General features: G+C 37.0%; 1 protein-coding gene across 27 annotated transcripts in view; it reads left to right on the top strand.

The window, feature by feature from the left end:
• The window catches only part of Dtna (dystrobrevin alpha), a 345,657-nt gene that overhangs the window by 309,395 nt on the left and 19,028 nt on the right, over positions 1-17,234 (top strand). For 25 of the 27 annotated variants that reach the window (XM_074070021.1, XM_074070014.1, XM_074070023.1 and 22 more), the window contains 3 exons: positions 425-522; positions 4,238-4,351; positions 9,338-9,434. In XM_074070021.1, coding sequence (XP_073926122.1) covers positions 425-522; positions 4,238-4,351; positions 9,338-9,434 — 309 coding nt within the window. Of the gene's footprint in view, positions 1-424; positions 523-4,237; positions 4,352-9,337; positions 9,435-11,186; positions 12,372-17,234 lie in introns of those variants that run through there. The other 2 variants (XM_074070037.1, XM_074070038.1) reach the window with 1 other exon arrangement.

The following is a 17,234-nucleotide window of genomic DNA, read 5'->3' as shown; positions in this document are numbered from 1 at the left end:
TCAAAATCCTCTCTTCCAGCTATTTTGATATATCTAATCAAAATTCTAGGTAAAGAGTTATCTCAATAGTAAAACATTTGTAAATCCACTTATACTGAGAGAATGAAAACAATGGGGAAGGATGGCATTGCAAGTATGAAATAGCTTCCCAAAGATTCAAATATGAAAGCTGAAAAAATAATGTTTCCTGTTTCTTGTATTTGGCTGACAAAGAATTCTGTTCTGTCTATTGCATGGTGATGTTCTAGAGCTGAAGGAAAGGTGTTAGGAAAGGAATGGCAATTTAATTTTAGGTATTTGCCCTTTTCTGTTTTGATAGAAATAGTTTCCTCTTCCTTGTTTGTATATCCCATGACTTCTATCTTCCCAAACACATATAGGCTATGTTCACAATATTAAGTCATATAAACTATGTATTTTACAGCAGCCAACTCAGCAGAGAAGTGCTCCTGACATCTCCTTCACCATCGATGCAAATAAGCAACAAAGGCAGCTGATTGCAGAACTAGAAAACAAGAACAGGTAAGGCTTTGTGGGCATGCTGGCTTTTTTTTTATCCACATGTGCACTCATTAATAACCCCTGGTCATGCTTTAAAGTCTCTGGGAGTTTCCTACCTGCGTGTTTAAGACAAGACATCTCTAGTCAATAATGCTGGCTTCTGAAATGTTGATATTCATACCAATAGATCTACACATGCCTCATGAGAAAACCCTCCATGTGTGTATGTTGAATAACACATGGACATGCTGAGGGAGTGCACATGGAGATGTCTGATCATATTCTGTTGATTCTGTCTTCACAGCATATCTCCAAAATTGTACTTCCTATCTACCACCAACACCCAATCCCACCTGTCATTTTTTAAAGCATAAATCATATCATGTTATTACCAGAACAAACCCTCTGATGATTTTCCATCACACTTTAATTAGAACCCTCCTCTCATCATGGCCTGCAGGCTCTTTCTTCCCACAATTCCTTCCTGCCTTCCCAGACTCAGCTTCCCTTGCTCATCACACTCCAGCCTTATGTGGCTTCTTTCTCTGTTGCATCCATCTCACTAGTTGTTCCTTCAGCCCAGATAGCCCCTTCCCATCATCCAGAGCTCATTTCAGATGTCACCTCCTTAAAGCTACCTATCTAAACCTATCCATTACTCCCTACACCAGCAACTACTGTCTATTATGTCCTGTGTTGTATGTGTGCATGTGTGTGTGTGATTTATCACTATCTGAAATAATCCTATTTACCTATTTGCTTCTTGCTTAATCTTTGTCTTCCTCTGACTAAAGTGGAAGTTCTTTGAGAACCAAGGCCATGTCAAAGACCCTCTAGGGCCCCAAACCCGTCTGGCATACTGTGTGTGCTCTGTAAATAGTAAATACATGCTGAATGAGAAAATAATGAGTAGCTGAATCAGATCTCAAACTCAATGCTGAGTAAGGCCCATCATAGGAGCAATTTGTACATTCTCTAGTGCCTAAAACAGCACCAAATGTCACAATGCTTAATCCCATTCTTCAACATTGATGTCACTTTTGAAGTTACAGTGGAAAAGGAAGGTTACATGATAACTATTTCATGCCCACAGAATTTGACCTGAGAATTTTGGGGTAAATAAGCAAAACATTCTCTAAAGTTCTACAGATAAAAATTAAAAGGAATGTTCATATTTTTTCTACTAAAACACTTTTGGCTTAATTGTCCCAGGACAATTAGGTAAGAATACCTACCGCAAGTTAGGATGGAAGTAGCTTCATAAATGTGACTTCATGACTTCGTAGCCTGTGAAACTACCACTTTTTGCTGAATTGCCCAAGGAGATGTATCATATGTGATCCCTCTCAACTTAACAAGTAATAAGAAGCAAGAATTAAAAGGGAGAAAAGAGAAGCACAGTGAAGAATTAGGCAGAAAAGAAGGGCTTAGGTTTCTTACTTCTACCACATGAAAACTATGTTGTATATTATTGTTATTAATCCTGGCTTTGAAGCTGTCCCCATTGGACAGCTCCTTGCTGGCTAGCAGCCATAGTGTGTTTTAGAGAAAAGGGAGAGAGGGAGAGGGAGAGGGAGAGGACAAGGGAGAGGGAAAGAAAGGAGAAGGAGGAGGCCTCCTAAAGGTTGCATCAATTCTCAACATTGCTACAGGTTGGTGAGAAGACTTTTCATACATGGACACTTTGGGGACACTCCAGATCAAAATTATAGCAGCATGTCAGGGATGATCTTTAGAATATAATGCTTCCTTTTAGAACACTTGGAGGAGCCATTTAGGGGTAATATTAAGAATAACAGAGTTCTTCAAATTATATTACATTACTCATGGCCTCCTAGGCCAGACCAGTCAAAGTAAGCCCCAGAAAAGAAACAGTCTGATATACAGGATCTGGAGCCAGCCAGTGTTAGTTCAAATCACCTCTATCACCTACTTGTTGTTGAATTTGAACAAGTCTTTTAACTGGTCTGTACCTTGATTTTCTCATTCATGAACCAGAGATAATAACAGTGTCTGCATATCATAGACTTGTACTAGTACTAAATAGTACTAAAGTTTTGTTAATATATGTTATGTATCATTTCATTTTTTTCTTACTAAAACTACTTCTGTCTTTTCCTTCCTGAGGCTAAATGGCTCTGTCATGGTTCTGTATTTGGAACCCATAAAGAGAACTAACTGGAGGCACAAAACATCAGTATGCTGGCACTAGAGGAAATCCCAATTCATTGATTTTCATGCAGAGATTTCTGGGACTCTAGAAACCTGTAGAGGTGCCTGAAGAAAGGAAAGGAAGGCTAGCAACACAGGGACACATCTTTCTCTAGCTGCACAACTCCCTGAATTGTCTGACATGGAAGATGGGTATCCATGGACACTAAGGGAGACAAGAAATGGTTGAAAACCACTGAATTACAGTCCATCCTTCTCACTATATTCATGAAAGATGTCATGACTCACTGACAATTAGCCTCTTGATTCTGTGTATTCATGAAGCTTGTAGCTATAAATCAGCCTTTCCAATAAAACACCATTGAATTCTTCTTTTTTACTTATTTTGACATATGTAATAAGTACCCTACATATGCCACAGTACCCTACTGTTCTATCAAACACTAAAACTCATCCCTTACTACATGTATTTTGGGACCCATTATCCAACAGAAAGAAGTTGAAAGGTTCCCAACACAAAGAAATGTTAATTATACTAATTTGTTCGTTACATATTTGTATCCATGTATCACATTATTACATTGTACCCCACAAAGATGTACATTTATTATGTGTCAATTAAACATTTTAAAAACATGAAATGCTATCCTCTGTGCTCACCAAATTTACCTTCCATTCAGTTCTGTCTTACTGGCCTTTGTGCATTTTAAGTAGGAGACTGATACCTCCAACCCCCAAGAATATGTGACTTGTAACCTTGCTTAATGGTTTCTGATTCACTTCGGGATAATTTGCCTTGAGCTAGTCACATCTCATTTATGGCCAGCCTAATGTTAACCCAAATGGAAGGCAGCCCAGGCCCAACATCAATAATAGGTTGACACATCTCACCCCATGACAGAGGTCCCACCAATAACTCTCTATGTCACAGGCTCAATTCAGTTAATCCTTTTAAAAACATTTCTAAGGATGTCCTCATTGAAATCCATTGTTAAGGGTAAAGATGTTAAGAAAAAGGAGAAAGAATGTTGCCTAACTTGGATTTCTCTGATAAATTCAGTAAGAAGAATTTTATTCTTGATGAGGAAATGAGGTTATTTATTTAGTTTGGTAAAATGAGCACCACTTATCCTTATTTTCCCTCCAAGTGCCTCTTACTTGGTAGCTGTGGAATACTTATGGTGTCAGAGTGTGATCATAAATAATAGGAAGGTATATCTTTGTATCTTAAGCAGAGTGCTCATGAAAATTGGACACATTACCACAGTACCATATTACTTGCTGGAGAGCCGATAGGTCTGGTGATAACACTAAGTGACACTGCAGAGCATTCGTAGTTTGGATGTGCTGGAGATGAAGTCATCCCTCCCCTCACCTGCAGCATTTGCCTAGCCTCAAGTCAAAGCCTCCTAAGAACAGAGTCCATTAGTTAGTGAAGTTCTGTTCTGCTCCCAAACATGGGATGATGCCTTCTCTCTCTGTTCTGCTGGGCCTGATGTCTTCATATGTTAGTGTCCTGGCAGTTAGCCAGCCCTGGTTTCTCACTTTCTTCCTCTCTCCCAAGAGAAATCTTACAGGAGATCCAGAGGCTGCGGCTAGAGCATGAACAAGCTTCTCAACCCACACCAGAGAAGGCACAGCAGAACCCCACCCTGCTGGCAGAACTCCGGCTCCTCAGGTAAGAGAGGGTGCCCATGTCAACCCAGGAAACATAGCATCTGAGATCTGTAGTCTAACAGCATTCAGCCAGAAGATGGTCCTGAGCCCCAATAGCTGCTGACGTCTATTTTCTTGTTTTTGTTTTTATCACACACATAATTGCTGAGATTTGGGTAGTTTGGAGAGAAGTGTGTATTTTATCCTTTTATTAGACTTAGAGGAAAAGACACAGTGTTGCTTAGATCAGAAACAAATCTCACGGGAAAAATTTTTAACTCGGCTCTTTTGAGTTATTTGCACTATCAGCAATGTGTTTATGTTAAAAATACTCAACAAAACAACACATAAACATCACAGGTTTCTACAATTAAAATTTTGCATCTAACCTATAAAAGAAAATCTGATTTTCCTTTATCTTCCTTCCTAATAACTTTACATACAGATCTTTTAAAAAGTAGGCATCAGATCTTCATGTTCTCCAAATTAACAGAAAAGCCTATTCTTGTCTAGTCTGCCATTATAGAATATTTGAGTTGAAAGGCACCATAGAAGGTCATCTGACTCAACCCCTAGTATCAGTGCACTTCTTAGAGTCAGAGAGCCAGAACCACTGACCTTGTATGAAGAGTGTATTTGCTCCCACTATTCCTGTAGTATAACATGCAAGTTCTTGTAGGCTTCCCCCATCAGACCGGCTTAGCACCATGCTTTGAATGTGTCAGGTACTCAAGTATATTCATGTAGCAGGCAACACAAAATTTAATTCAAAGGTATTCCCTCATGCAAATGTACTGATCTTTCACAAGGCACTTTTAACTAGAAAGAATTACATTTTTTAATCCATCAGTCTGGGTGCCTAGTACATTTAGGTTTATTTATAACTCTTTTTTTTTTTGTGATACTGAGGCTTGAACTCAGGGCCTTCACCTTGAGCCACTCTACCAGCCCTTTTTTGTGAATAATTTTTTCGAGATAGAGTCTCCCAAATTATTTGCCCAGGGTTGGCTTCAAACCATGATCCTCATGATGTCTGCCTCCTGAGTAGCTAGGATTACAGACATGAACCACCAGCACCCAGCAAATACTTCTTATAGAGTTCAAATGCCTTTTCTCAGAAACTTTTACCAAAATTAGTGCCATTTTCTTCCTTCTTAAAAAGGGGCTAAATTAAGCAGATTCTGTGTGGATGCTTCTGGGAGTTCCATTCCAGCCCCGCTCTGCAGGCTGCCGGCCATGTCTGCCTTCCACCTGGGATCCACTCACACATCCAGATCCATGACTGGAATAGACCCATCAGAGACTTGACTTTTGTAAAGGATATTTGCAGAATCTGCAGCTTAAGAAGCTACTTAATGTGGAAAAATTACTTCATTCTTTTGAATAACAAAATAATTTAATGGAAGAAATAGAAATTCTTACTTCTCTGTCTACGTGGTTTCTGTCCTACCCTCACTGAGATGTTCTAGAAATTCTTGGACATTCTACTATACTATTACCTAGAAGGGGTGAAAATGAAAAGAAGGAAAGGTGATGTTTCATGTCATCCTCATCAAAGGCATTTAAAAGCAAATGGCTGCTTGACAAATAGATCATGTAGGTAGTCCACATTCACAAGTTCAAAGTTAATCTAATGTACACAGAAATATAACTAAGTAAGCCAACATGGAAAAAGGATAGTCATTCATCTACTATGATCAGAGTAGTACCTTATTCCTTGTCTCTGCATTAAATACTTTTTATATCTCTCTCATGGATCATCCTATTCTCTGTTGGAGGGATGATGGCTATGAGTTTTTCATAAGTAGTTAATGTTTGCTTTTTAAAGTATTCTGTTCCATTTGATTGACAGTCTAAAAAGGCATCTGTGTGTGTGCCTAGGTCACTGATAATGTGTTTTCCAACAGCTGTTTCTTCCTTCCTTGGTGGAGGAGCCATTCTGGAACAGACTGATAATTTTAACCATTCATGCCCTGAGTTGTGTGTCCATGACCCCATGAACCCAAAATTCATATTAAAGAGTCTAGATTTTCTAGGAACTTCTGTGTTATTGGGCCTTACTGTCATCTGGTGGCCCAGCCTATTTGCCTGCCTTTCTCCATATTCTACATATGTTTCTTGTGCCCTAGAAGGGTATTTTTCTAGATACTGATAAATCACTTTCTCTGTACTAAATATTTTCCCATCTTGAGGATTTCACAGATACCCTGACACCCCACTAGATCCTTCCCGAGCCCCTAATTTAGAAACCAAAAAGGTCTTTCAGCTGGTGGGGGAGCAGAGGAAAGGGAGAAGGGAACAGAGGCTTGCTTTTCAAAAAATCTTAAGATTTTCTTAAAATCTCCATGACCTTAAAGATCATGTTTCCCTTTTAACTTGAGCCACAGGGAAACTGAAAGCCATGTTTGCAGCCCAGATAGACATTTCTATGTGCTATTCTAACACTTATTTGTGCACTAAACTTTACAGATGCTACCCCATATAATTGCTATAACAAAACTGGGCAACAGACACTAGTATTATACTCCTTTATAAATGAAGAAACAGAGATTCTCAGAAGTTAAAAAAAGTTGCAGACATCATGACTCGTCACCCCTAAGTACTTAATCTATATTCTTTCTAAAAATAAAAATTCTCTTATGTAACTGTGGTACCATCTCATATTCAGGAAGTTAGTGTGATTATATATTATTGTTTCATATATAATTCACATTAAAATGTTACCAGTTGTTCTAACACTATTGTTAAAAGAAAGGTTATAACACACATTTAAAATTAGAAATGACAAGACCAGGCATAGTGGTACATTTCTATAATTCCAGCACATGGGAGGCTTAGATGGGAGAATTGCAAGTTCCAGGCCAGTCTGAGCTACATAGCAAGACCTTATCTCAATAAAAAAAAAAATCTGACAGAATTTCAGAATAAAAGACATTCCTTCAAAACTGAATACATTTAGCTATAAAAAAAATATCATCACTATTTGGCCTTATTTTCTCCTACCTCCTTGGAATGGTGGAGTCTACACCACACATTTGTCATTGGACCCACATTTTGTAATTGCTGGTGTAAACACTTGTAGAGAAGATTGAATTAAGATGTTATTAAATCATTTCTGATTGAATTCAATGTCAGTCAATCTTAAGAGATAATAAGATTGATTTAGTGTTAACTAATACTAATACTAACTTACTATTAGTTAACTTTTCCTAATATATTTTAAATGCTTCTTTTAGTATTTCTTTCCAACAATATGAGAATTCTTTTTTCTGTTCCACCCTCCTGCTCTCCTATTTTGTAGAAGAAAAAACATGAATGATAATAACAGAAACATGGCGATTTTGCTAGTTTGAGATAAAGATAGCTATACAGGGAGGTTCCTTTGCAGTATGAGAATTTTGCTTTGGCCTTTTTCTCAAGGAGTTCCTGTGACCAAAAAGGCAAAACTTATACAGCAGTATCATGAAGAACACTGGGACTAAATCAGAAACATTATCTATTCTTGACCCAAGTCCTACTGTAGATGCACTTGGAATACCATGTACAGACAAGGTAAAAAAAATAGCTAATGGATTTGTCATTGAAGAATATTTTTCAATGGAGTAAAATTTATAAAATTAGGATGTCTTAGTCCAAGGAGACAAAGGCTAAAACAAAATACCACTAAAGCCAATAAAATTATGATGCTTCTCATCCCCTGGATTCAGAAAAGAGACAATTGCAAAAGAAATTATAGGAAGAATTGCTTCAGAATTAAGGAATAAGTGGCAAAAAAAAAAGCTAAAAGCATAAATGTATTCAGAAAAGAGAGAGATGTTTATAAATTTCAAATTCATGATTCATTGTAGAGAATGCCTATATGAAAGCAAATTTTAAATGTTTTGTTTATATCCCTAACCTGTCCTCCTATAAATATTTTTCAGATGGATGAGTCATGGACCTAACTCAGTGTGACATTTTTATATTGTCAGTTTTTCATTTCATAGTCCTTGCTATAGCTCCTTTTAATATGGTATCTGTCCCATTGAGACATATCCATTCACATATTAAAACATACATGGTTAGGGCATCCACACATTTATAAAATATAAGTTCTAATTTTTCAAATCCAAACAAAAACCTTTGGGGCAAGAAAAAAAATGTATACATTACTTATTCATTAATGACAATGAAATAATGGACTTGAAATTGATTTGCAAAGTATACATATACTTCAGAAATGTGAACCATTAATATACTTTTCTGTACTGTTTCATTTCTTCTCCCATTTGAAGATATTTCTGGTACAGAAATAGTATCAACATAAATGATAGTAGGTAGATTGTCCTTAGTGGTTTCCATTCTTGCTGACAGTTTAATAGAAATTTTGCAAAACAAACAAAAATCTTATATATTGTTTTCACTTATAGAACAATTATGTTGTTCTGACTTTTATTCTAACTCTACTTTATAAAAACAAAGCAAAACCAAATAATTTAGATTGATTATAATAAGTATATATCATTAATACTTCACCTCTGAAAAGCACCATACTGAGGATGAAAGAGATTTAAAACACACATTTCATAATCAAATTTCCAAATATTAAGGTTATCCTTATTTTCTGTGAATTAAGAGTTACCTTGGATTTGGAAGATTTGTAGGATTGGCCCTTTTCCGTGACAACTTATTTCGTTTGATTGTTAAAGCCAATGTCACAGAATAGGGCCTGCTACATAGTAAGAGTTCCAAAAATATTTCATTAAATGGTTAATTAACAAAGAGTAGAAGGATGGGAATGTCTGAAGGGATTTTCATTCTGTTTGAATTCAATAGGACTTCTAACACATAAAAGTACACCTCATGCTGCATTCATTCATTTGAAGACACTCACCTACCTGCCTGGTAGCCTTATCAAAGTCCTATACATGCACCTTTTTCAAATAGTCCACGAGTCCCATAAAATTGGAAAATGTAATTAACTCGGTGACTTGAATGCTGTTTCTGATGGCACCTGCTTGTTTCTTAGACAGCGCAAAGATGAGCTGGAACAGAGAATGTCTGCTCTCCAGGAGAGCCGGAGAGAGCTAATGGTCCAGTTAGAAGGTCTCATGAAGCTACTAAAGGTAAGACTCTTTCCTAGATCTGTTACTGTGGCATTTGTGATTTTTTGCACATGATATGCAATGGTTTTTCCAATGACTGTATCCGGTTTCAATTTCCTCCAAAATGTTGTTGAAAATTCATATATGGAACTCTTTGTTAGACCCATGAAACAATATCAGTAAATTTGGAGTTCTTTTTATCCATTGCCTGGAATCAGACTGTTGAAGACCTTCATAGGGCAACTTCTTCTTGGCTTTTTTTCCAGTTCTTTTATGTCCTTGAAAGTAATAAAATTTGATTTATTTAGAAACAGTCTATATTTGATAGTTTTCATTAATTCTGACTAAATTGAACAGAGACTAATGTATAATTCAGAAAATTAAGATATATACACTAAACAGTCTTAGTGACTATAATTTCATTAGGAAGAGTAGCTTTTCTTGATTTCATTAAAATATTTTATCCCCTCTGTGTGGTTTTAAAAAGTCATATGACTCCTATGGGTCTCAAATACCAACTGTAAATAAAAATATTTCCCAACTCTTCCAAGGTAACATATTTAATAAGGTGAACTACAAAAGGCCTCTATTGAGTGCAATATTTTTCTTACTAGAAGTGGCATTCTTCTCTTAATAAAGCCTTATTTCCTTTATCAATTTACACTAAATTAGTTTACAAATCAACAGTAGATGAATTATGATCACATAGCCATAGTCAGCCCAGTAGAAATGTCAGTGCTGTGTGGCCAACATCCCTTATATAAACAATGAACCAATGTATGGATTAGAGCTGCCATGTGCTAAAATCAGGAACTGAAACTCTCCTAGGAGAACAGTGAAGGGAATATCCCTGGGCAGCTCCCTGGGAGACAGTGTCCTGGTTTCACTGGGATCACTCACATCCCCAACACACCATCATTTTTTGTTTCTACTGTTTCCTTTTTTCTTTCTTCCTTTTCCCCTTTTCTTTCTTCCTTCATTTCTCTTTCCTTCTTCCTTCATCTCTCTTTCCTTCCTTATTTCCTTATCAAATTTTTGTAAATTCTGTCCTAAGTACTAATAACATTTCTTTCTTTCATTTTCTTTTGTAAAGTTTTTTGTTGTTTTTGTTTTGTTTTGTTTTGTTTTTTGTGCCATTAGTGTCCTCTTGAATAATTTCTTTCGGGAATGCTTGATCTTTATTCACCAAAATTTACTTTCAGTACATTAGACATAGAAGTGTAGAATTCAGTGTTTTGAAGTTTTTTAACTTATCTGTTGTAAGCCAGAGCCAGACCATTAATACCCGTTGCTATTTGGTTCTTATTATCTCATTTAATGCAACAGAAAAGCTCTTTTCTGCTCTCCTTTCCACATATGTCAAATAAAGAGGTCTAAACCCTTTTTCCCCCTCCAATGGGTGGCAGGAAACTTTGCCAAATATCCCCTCCAGGTATTCCTATAGCTTCTGCCACTATAGCAATGGGATAGGGGTCTATTGACCACCGGCCATCTTGGTCCCCAACAGAGCATAGCCTTTGTACCAAGATGTACAAATACTGAGATAGAGGGACAGATTGTGTTGGGAAGTGGCTGGATACATGGAGGAAAGGAATGGGTCTACAGTCTCAAATACCTAAATAAGCTTGGAACTGTAGTTACCAAGGTGGCAGAAACCCAGACCTGCCTTCAAACCATGTTGATGTTTCCCCATCTGGCCTTCCTTCACACTGTGTACATGCTCTTACTGGAACCCTGGATAATCTAACTATTATTGATTCAATCTTTCTGTAGGAAGAAGAACTGAAGCAGGGAGTAAGTTATGTCCCCTACTGCAGGTCTTAACTAACAGTGGAGGGGCCTGTCATCCTGCTGTCTTTCTCATTGCTTTTGCCTCTAATGTATGTTCATGCTTCAGTTTGAAAAGAAAAAAAAAATCATACTAATTTGCTTCCTTTCAATGTAGTGCTTGAATTGAGATTATAAAATTTAGTATTTTTTTATAACTACCATGGCTGTTGGCACCAAAAGAAGACCTATTATACCTTTTAGAAGAGGGAACAAATTATAACTTGTTGGAAACATTTTAGATCCCCAGGCGTATAAATTTCAAATTAGTTCTATGTGTTTTGGGGTTGTTGATCAGACCTCTGTCTTAATTGAAAGACACAGCTACTAGAGAGCTACACAAAGGTCAGTGTTATCTTAAAACCTATAATATACAGAAGCAAACTTCCATGTCCTCTCACATTATGCATATTCAACCCAGCTTTCATTTTACTGAAAAGCTATGGAAACTCTTTTCATAAAGTCTCTTTGCATCACATAGTTTATTAGGCCCAGTCCCCCTCTGCTCACCAAAATGTGCTCCATCATGTGAAAGACTTAATTGTTCACTTCCCATCATTTGGGGGGGTTCCCCAAGAGCAGAATCCCAGATGTTAGTTGACAATATAGAATAGGAAACTTTTAGCCTTTTTCATATGATCAAGAGCCTTTGGGCTCTGGAAGTTCACATGGTCATTACATACTTTTTTTCTGGAGATAGGGGCCCTGTGACTCTGAACCACAGCCTATGCTGGAACCTGTGTCTGACCCTGTGGTCATAATCAGAAGCCAGCAGAGGAAGCAGCATACTCAAAACAGTTAATCAAATTAAATTAAAGCAAAAGAAGAGCAGGTTTAATATCCAATGCATGTACCAAACTGCTTATGACAATATTTCCCACTTGCTAGCATTGTTAAAAAGTTTTACATTATTTCCATGGATCAATTAGAACTACAGCCTGTCCAGTTTCAACATAGCTTTTAATTCTTCTGTATGCTCTTTTCTATTATTCATTGTGTGTGTTTGTGTGTAACAAAGAATGTTTGCAAATACTGGACACATTTTTACCCTTCATTCCCATGGTCTGTAAAAAAAAGGAAAGTGTTAACCCAATCTGTAATGTCAGACAATAAAGATGATGTATTACATTATTTTGTATTTTGTGGAAAAAATTACTTTACTAAATTTAAATCAAGGTTTAATGAAGGACAGTCCTACTGGGTTAAGGACACACTACATTTGTATTCTGTGTAATTGCCCATTAATGCATATATGGGGTGTTGCTATTGTACTTCCAACACACTTAGATCATGGTAGAGAAAAATGTCTATCCCTGATAATTCCCCTTGCAAACAGCCTCTTTTCTTTCCTGTTTCTTATTTTGCATGTGCAATAGAAAAAAGGAAATACTGCTCAAATATAACCTCCCCCCTCCTAGTGAAGAGAGGCAATCATTCTATAGTCAATAAGTCTTGCTTTAGTCATTTCCCTTGGGGATCTCTTCATACCATTTCCTAAGCAGTGCATTCTTAATGACTTGTGGACCAGGAAACTGATAAATGGATGCACAGAACCAAACCATGGGAGTGCCCTTAAAGTGGCATCACTGCCACCTCATCTTCCAGCTCCTCCCTATTGTGCTCCTCTCCACCTCTGCATCTTGGAGGGTCTTCCACAGTGGGTAATGCAGCATTGGTAGGGACCATCAGTCACCAACCCCTCCCCAGATGTTAGTAATGCATTGTCTGGGTACTAGGAGAGTTTGCCTGGTTTACTCTTATCTACTTGCTTCTGTACTCAACCTTTCTTCAAAAGAGACCCAAAGCAGCTTACAGCAGAATATGTAAACAGTGACTCCATAAAATTGAGATAGAAAAACTTGAAACTAAGGAAAAGAAAATAGGAATATGCTTATCCTAAGAGACAGGGTTGTTACTCTGAGCTTTCTGGCAGTGAAGCAAAAAAGAAAAATATGATCCATGGTTTTATCAGTACAGAAATACCACTTCTCAGGAGATCAAAATTTCTGCAGCACGAAACATAAAAGAAAGTTTGCATACAGAGCTTTATAGAAAGGAGTACTGAATAATAAAACAGAAAATGCAGTCATAGATTTCATATGGCTGTTTCTTCTACTGGCCTTCAGTAAAAACTAAAGACAGAAACCTCATAAATTCCAGCCCTGTCAAGGCAGTTCTATAAGGAAATAAACAAACACCATACAAATCTATAGACTTCTCATGGTATAACATGATCTAAGGAGAGAATTTAGAGGTTTTAGACTGGCATCTACTTCTAAATTCTGTATTTATTTATGAGTCTTTCCCCTTTGGGGACATTCTCTTTTTTAAATCAAATTTAAAACACCCCACACAACCAATTGTGCTTGATTTAATAACCTCTACTTGCGTTATCATAAATCTGTGTGGTTCAATATAGTGTTTTATTATACTGGTATATATAATTCCTACTTATTCTGTTTCTTGTTATAGATAATGCATGAATTTATTCCCCTTGAGGAAAGAACATGAATTTTTTTAAATAGTGCCTGTAATATAATATGATGATTATGGAATCACAAGCAATAAATTTTTTTACAAAACTTGAATCGAAGTTATCCTACCCTCTTTCTTCTTTGCGTATCTTTAAGATTTACTGAACATAAAAGAACACTCATAAAAAGTTTAATAATGAAGGCAGCTGGGGTATAATTGCAGTAACAGTATGTTCCTGAGTTTCTGGTAGCCTTCCAGTTCCAAAGTCTAAATCCAAGTATCCAACTTTGAATTTTAAATGTAAAGTCTTAATACTAATAATTTTCATAGAAAGATTGCTGGGGTTAAAATGAAATGCAGCTGTCCTTGCTCCTTGCTCACAGTTGTTAGATCTTAAGTAAGTGAAGTAACTTCCTGATAATTTATTTAAACACACTCATAATACATGACTCATGTGGTTCTGGTGTATATTTTAAAAGATAATGTATGTGAAAGCACTCTGTTAAAATACTATATGAATGTCAGATATAAGTATGAGTATATGTATACATATACACACGAGAAGTATATATACACTTTTTAAATTTGACTCATAATTTACAGACACACACATATTCACTTTTCTTAGAGTTGACCAACAGTGTCTCCATCAAGGGAAGAAATTTGAACAGGACTTTAGTTTGTTCTGATCTCTTGTAATTGCTTTTAATAGTAGAAAACAGTGCTTTTATTTTAGAATAAGAGACAGAGCACTCTTCCTGTTTCTGGTAACATCATATATGATCCTAGATATGCTAATATTTGCAGTGTTGCCATCACCCACATCTGAGTAGTTTTTTTTTTTTTTGGAGGGGTAGAAGGTAGAGACTGGGGTTTGAACTCAGGGCTTTGCACTTGCAAAGCAGGTGATCTACCACTTGAACCACACCTCCAGTCCATTCTTCTCTGTTATTTTGGAGATGGGGGCTCTCACGAACTATTTGCCTGGGCTGGCCTTGAACCATGACCCTCCTGATTTCAACCTCCCAAGCAGCTAGAATTGTAGATGTGAGCCATTGTGCCCCATTCTGAGTAGATATTTTTAAACAGCTAATACAGAGAAGGGCTGAAAGTCTTAAGTATTCTGTACAATATGCACCATGACATCCAAGATCTTTTCTGAAGGTTTTGTATATCATATACATTTTTTGTATGAGAGAAGTGATGGTACAGGAAACATATTTTTGTCAAGAATCAAAATTAGCTTTGCATTTATTTACAGTTTTTTCTCTCTCTCTCTCTAAATTTACAGTAAAGGTTCATTTGAAAGCTCCATTTTAAACTTTAAATCAATTATTCCTTATTTAGAGGATAATGTATCTACATTGATATTATGTTGAATGGTATAATTATTATAATTTGGCATGGGGAGAGAGGTCAGACATTACTCAAAATTCTGTCTTCTGCCCTCATTATCTTCTCTATAACTGGATGGCCCAATTAACTCAGAGAATTGCAGTCCCTCAGGTTCCTACTTCTTCCAAGTATAATATATAGAATATGAACAGGTCACAAGGAGCAATTTGCTAGCCTGGGTTTCACCTTCCTTAATTACCTTTATTCATCCTCTTTGGTGTGTTTTCTGTGGAGTAGAGAACTAGTCAAAAGTGAGAGAGGGAGATAACCAATTGCAATACAAAGACTACTGTCTAGTGTTCAAAAATGTACCTTCTCAGACTATTTCTCTACATCTCTTTTTTAATTTGGGATTGGTTAGATTCTAAAGAAATAGAAATTATCTCCCTGCTTAAAATCCTTGAAAGATGATCTTCCAATTCAGGATAAAGTTCACCAAAGGCCCCCAAGCCTGGCTCCTCCCCTTCCCTTCCTCATTTTTCCTCCACTTCTCACAAGGAACCTGGTACATCAGCCACACCATACCTCTCCACAATATCTGTGATACCCTAATAAATCCCATGCCTTGCTTAAGCTATTCCAAAACCTCTCCTCTCAGTACTTCATCTTTCCTGCCTGAATATCTTCGCTATTAAAATCCAAGTCAAACAATGCCTCCTGCCTTACCAGTCAGAATTAACCACCTTCTCTGTATTGCACAACACTCTATACTCAACAGTCCCTTAAAGGATTTTATTAAGAGAAAATATTCTGTTTATGTGGACAGTTGGTAAATGTGTATTGGAAGAAAGGATGACAAGAGGGTCGAATATGCTAAATGCTTTTTTGCTACACCTTCCCAAGCTGCTAGGTACAACAGGTAGGACCAAGCTACCTCTTAACCAAACCTGGAAGGCAGAATTTTGAGGTCTTCAGAGGGGGATGAATAATGTTTTTCATTTCACCAGATGGGTTTGTTCAGCAGTTACATATTTGCCACTTTCTTTAAAGTATCCTTTATTTCTATAGCTGAGTAGAAACCAAAATAGTTCCTGAAAAAAATCAGAAAATTTATGGATCTTGTCAGACTTTTTAAAAATTGATACAATAGCAGGTTGAGTGGACACAGAGGATGGCATGTAGAAATTAATTTTTCATTTATTCTCTAGGAAGAGAGCTATTTTAAATTTGCCAAGTGTAATATATGTTTTCCTTCTTTCATAAATCAATCCTCTCCTTGGGAATTTTAGATCTATATATTGATCTGCATGGACTATCGTCCCTTAAGTCTTTGCTCCATTAATCATTGAGTAATTTCCAGGGAAGGATGTCCACAGAGATTATTCACTGTAACTCTTCTAAAGTTGTTAGCAGACAGCCATACTTGATGACCAGGCTATAGACACCATTCTACAAAGGTCACCACCTATGAAGATGAAACTCAGTAATCTGCCTCAATGCCAAGGGACAACTGCCCTTTTGTAATGGCCCTATAAAAATAGAACAAAAAGGAAGACCAGAGAAGCCATTTTCCTTAGTAGTTGTTAGTAAGGTACTTTGTGTCAAACTGGGCAGGGTCCTGACAAAGACACATGGGGCCATGATCACCCAGGAAGTCAGCATCCTACTCCCAAAAGACTGGGTAAAATATGGACGTGACTTGGGAGTTGCAAGCTACAGGAAAAATGCAGCTGAATTTTTTCTTCAACCACAGAATATTCCACCTAAATTTTTCACATAATCAGACTGCTTGAAATTGCATCAATTAGAGATTCATTTGGGAGATGGTAGCTATTAGTCATTCACCCACTGGTGTAATTTAGATTCAGTCAATTGTTTTTCCTTAACACATAACCAGAGTCAATTAGTTTTTCTCTTACAGAACCACTAATGGGAGATTTGGAGAGAGGAAGCAGACAGAAAAGGAATTAGCAAAGTTAGCTTTGATATCAGGTACTAAGCAAAGATAGGACGAAGAGTCACTGTTCATCGACAATGGCCAGTGCACCAGGAGCATGGGAGAGGCCCACAGAATGGAAGGTGGTGGATCCAGATATATGGCTTTTATACAAATGCTGCCAAAGAGAGGAGTCCCACGAATACTTTGTGCTGGAGAACCAGGCATAACAGGTCAAGGAAGAGCTG

The sequence above is a fragment of the Castor canadensis genome, chromosome 4 (assembly GCF_047511655.1).
Source record: "Castor canadensis chromosome 4, mCasCan1.hap1v2, whole genome shotgun sequence".
Classification (NCBI taxonomy): Eukaryota; Metazoa; Chordata; class Mammalia; order Rodentia; family Castoridae; genus Castor; species Castor canadensis.
The sequence above is the reverse complement of the archived record's forward strand: the minus strand, read 5'-3'. Positions and strand labels throughout refer to the sequence as shown.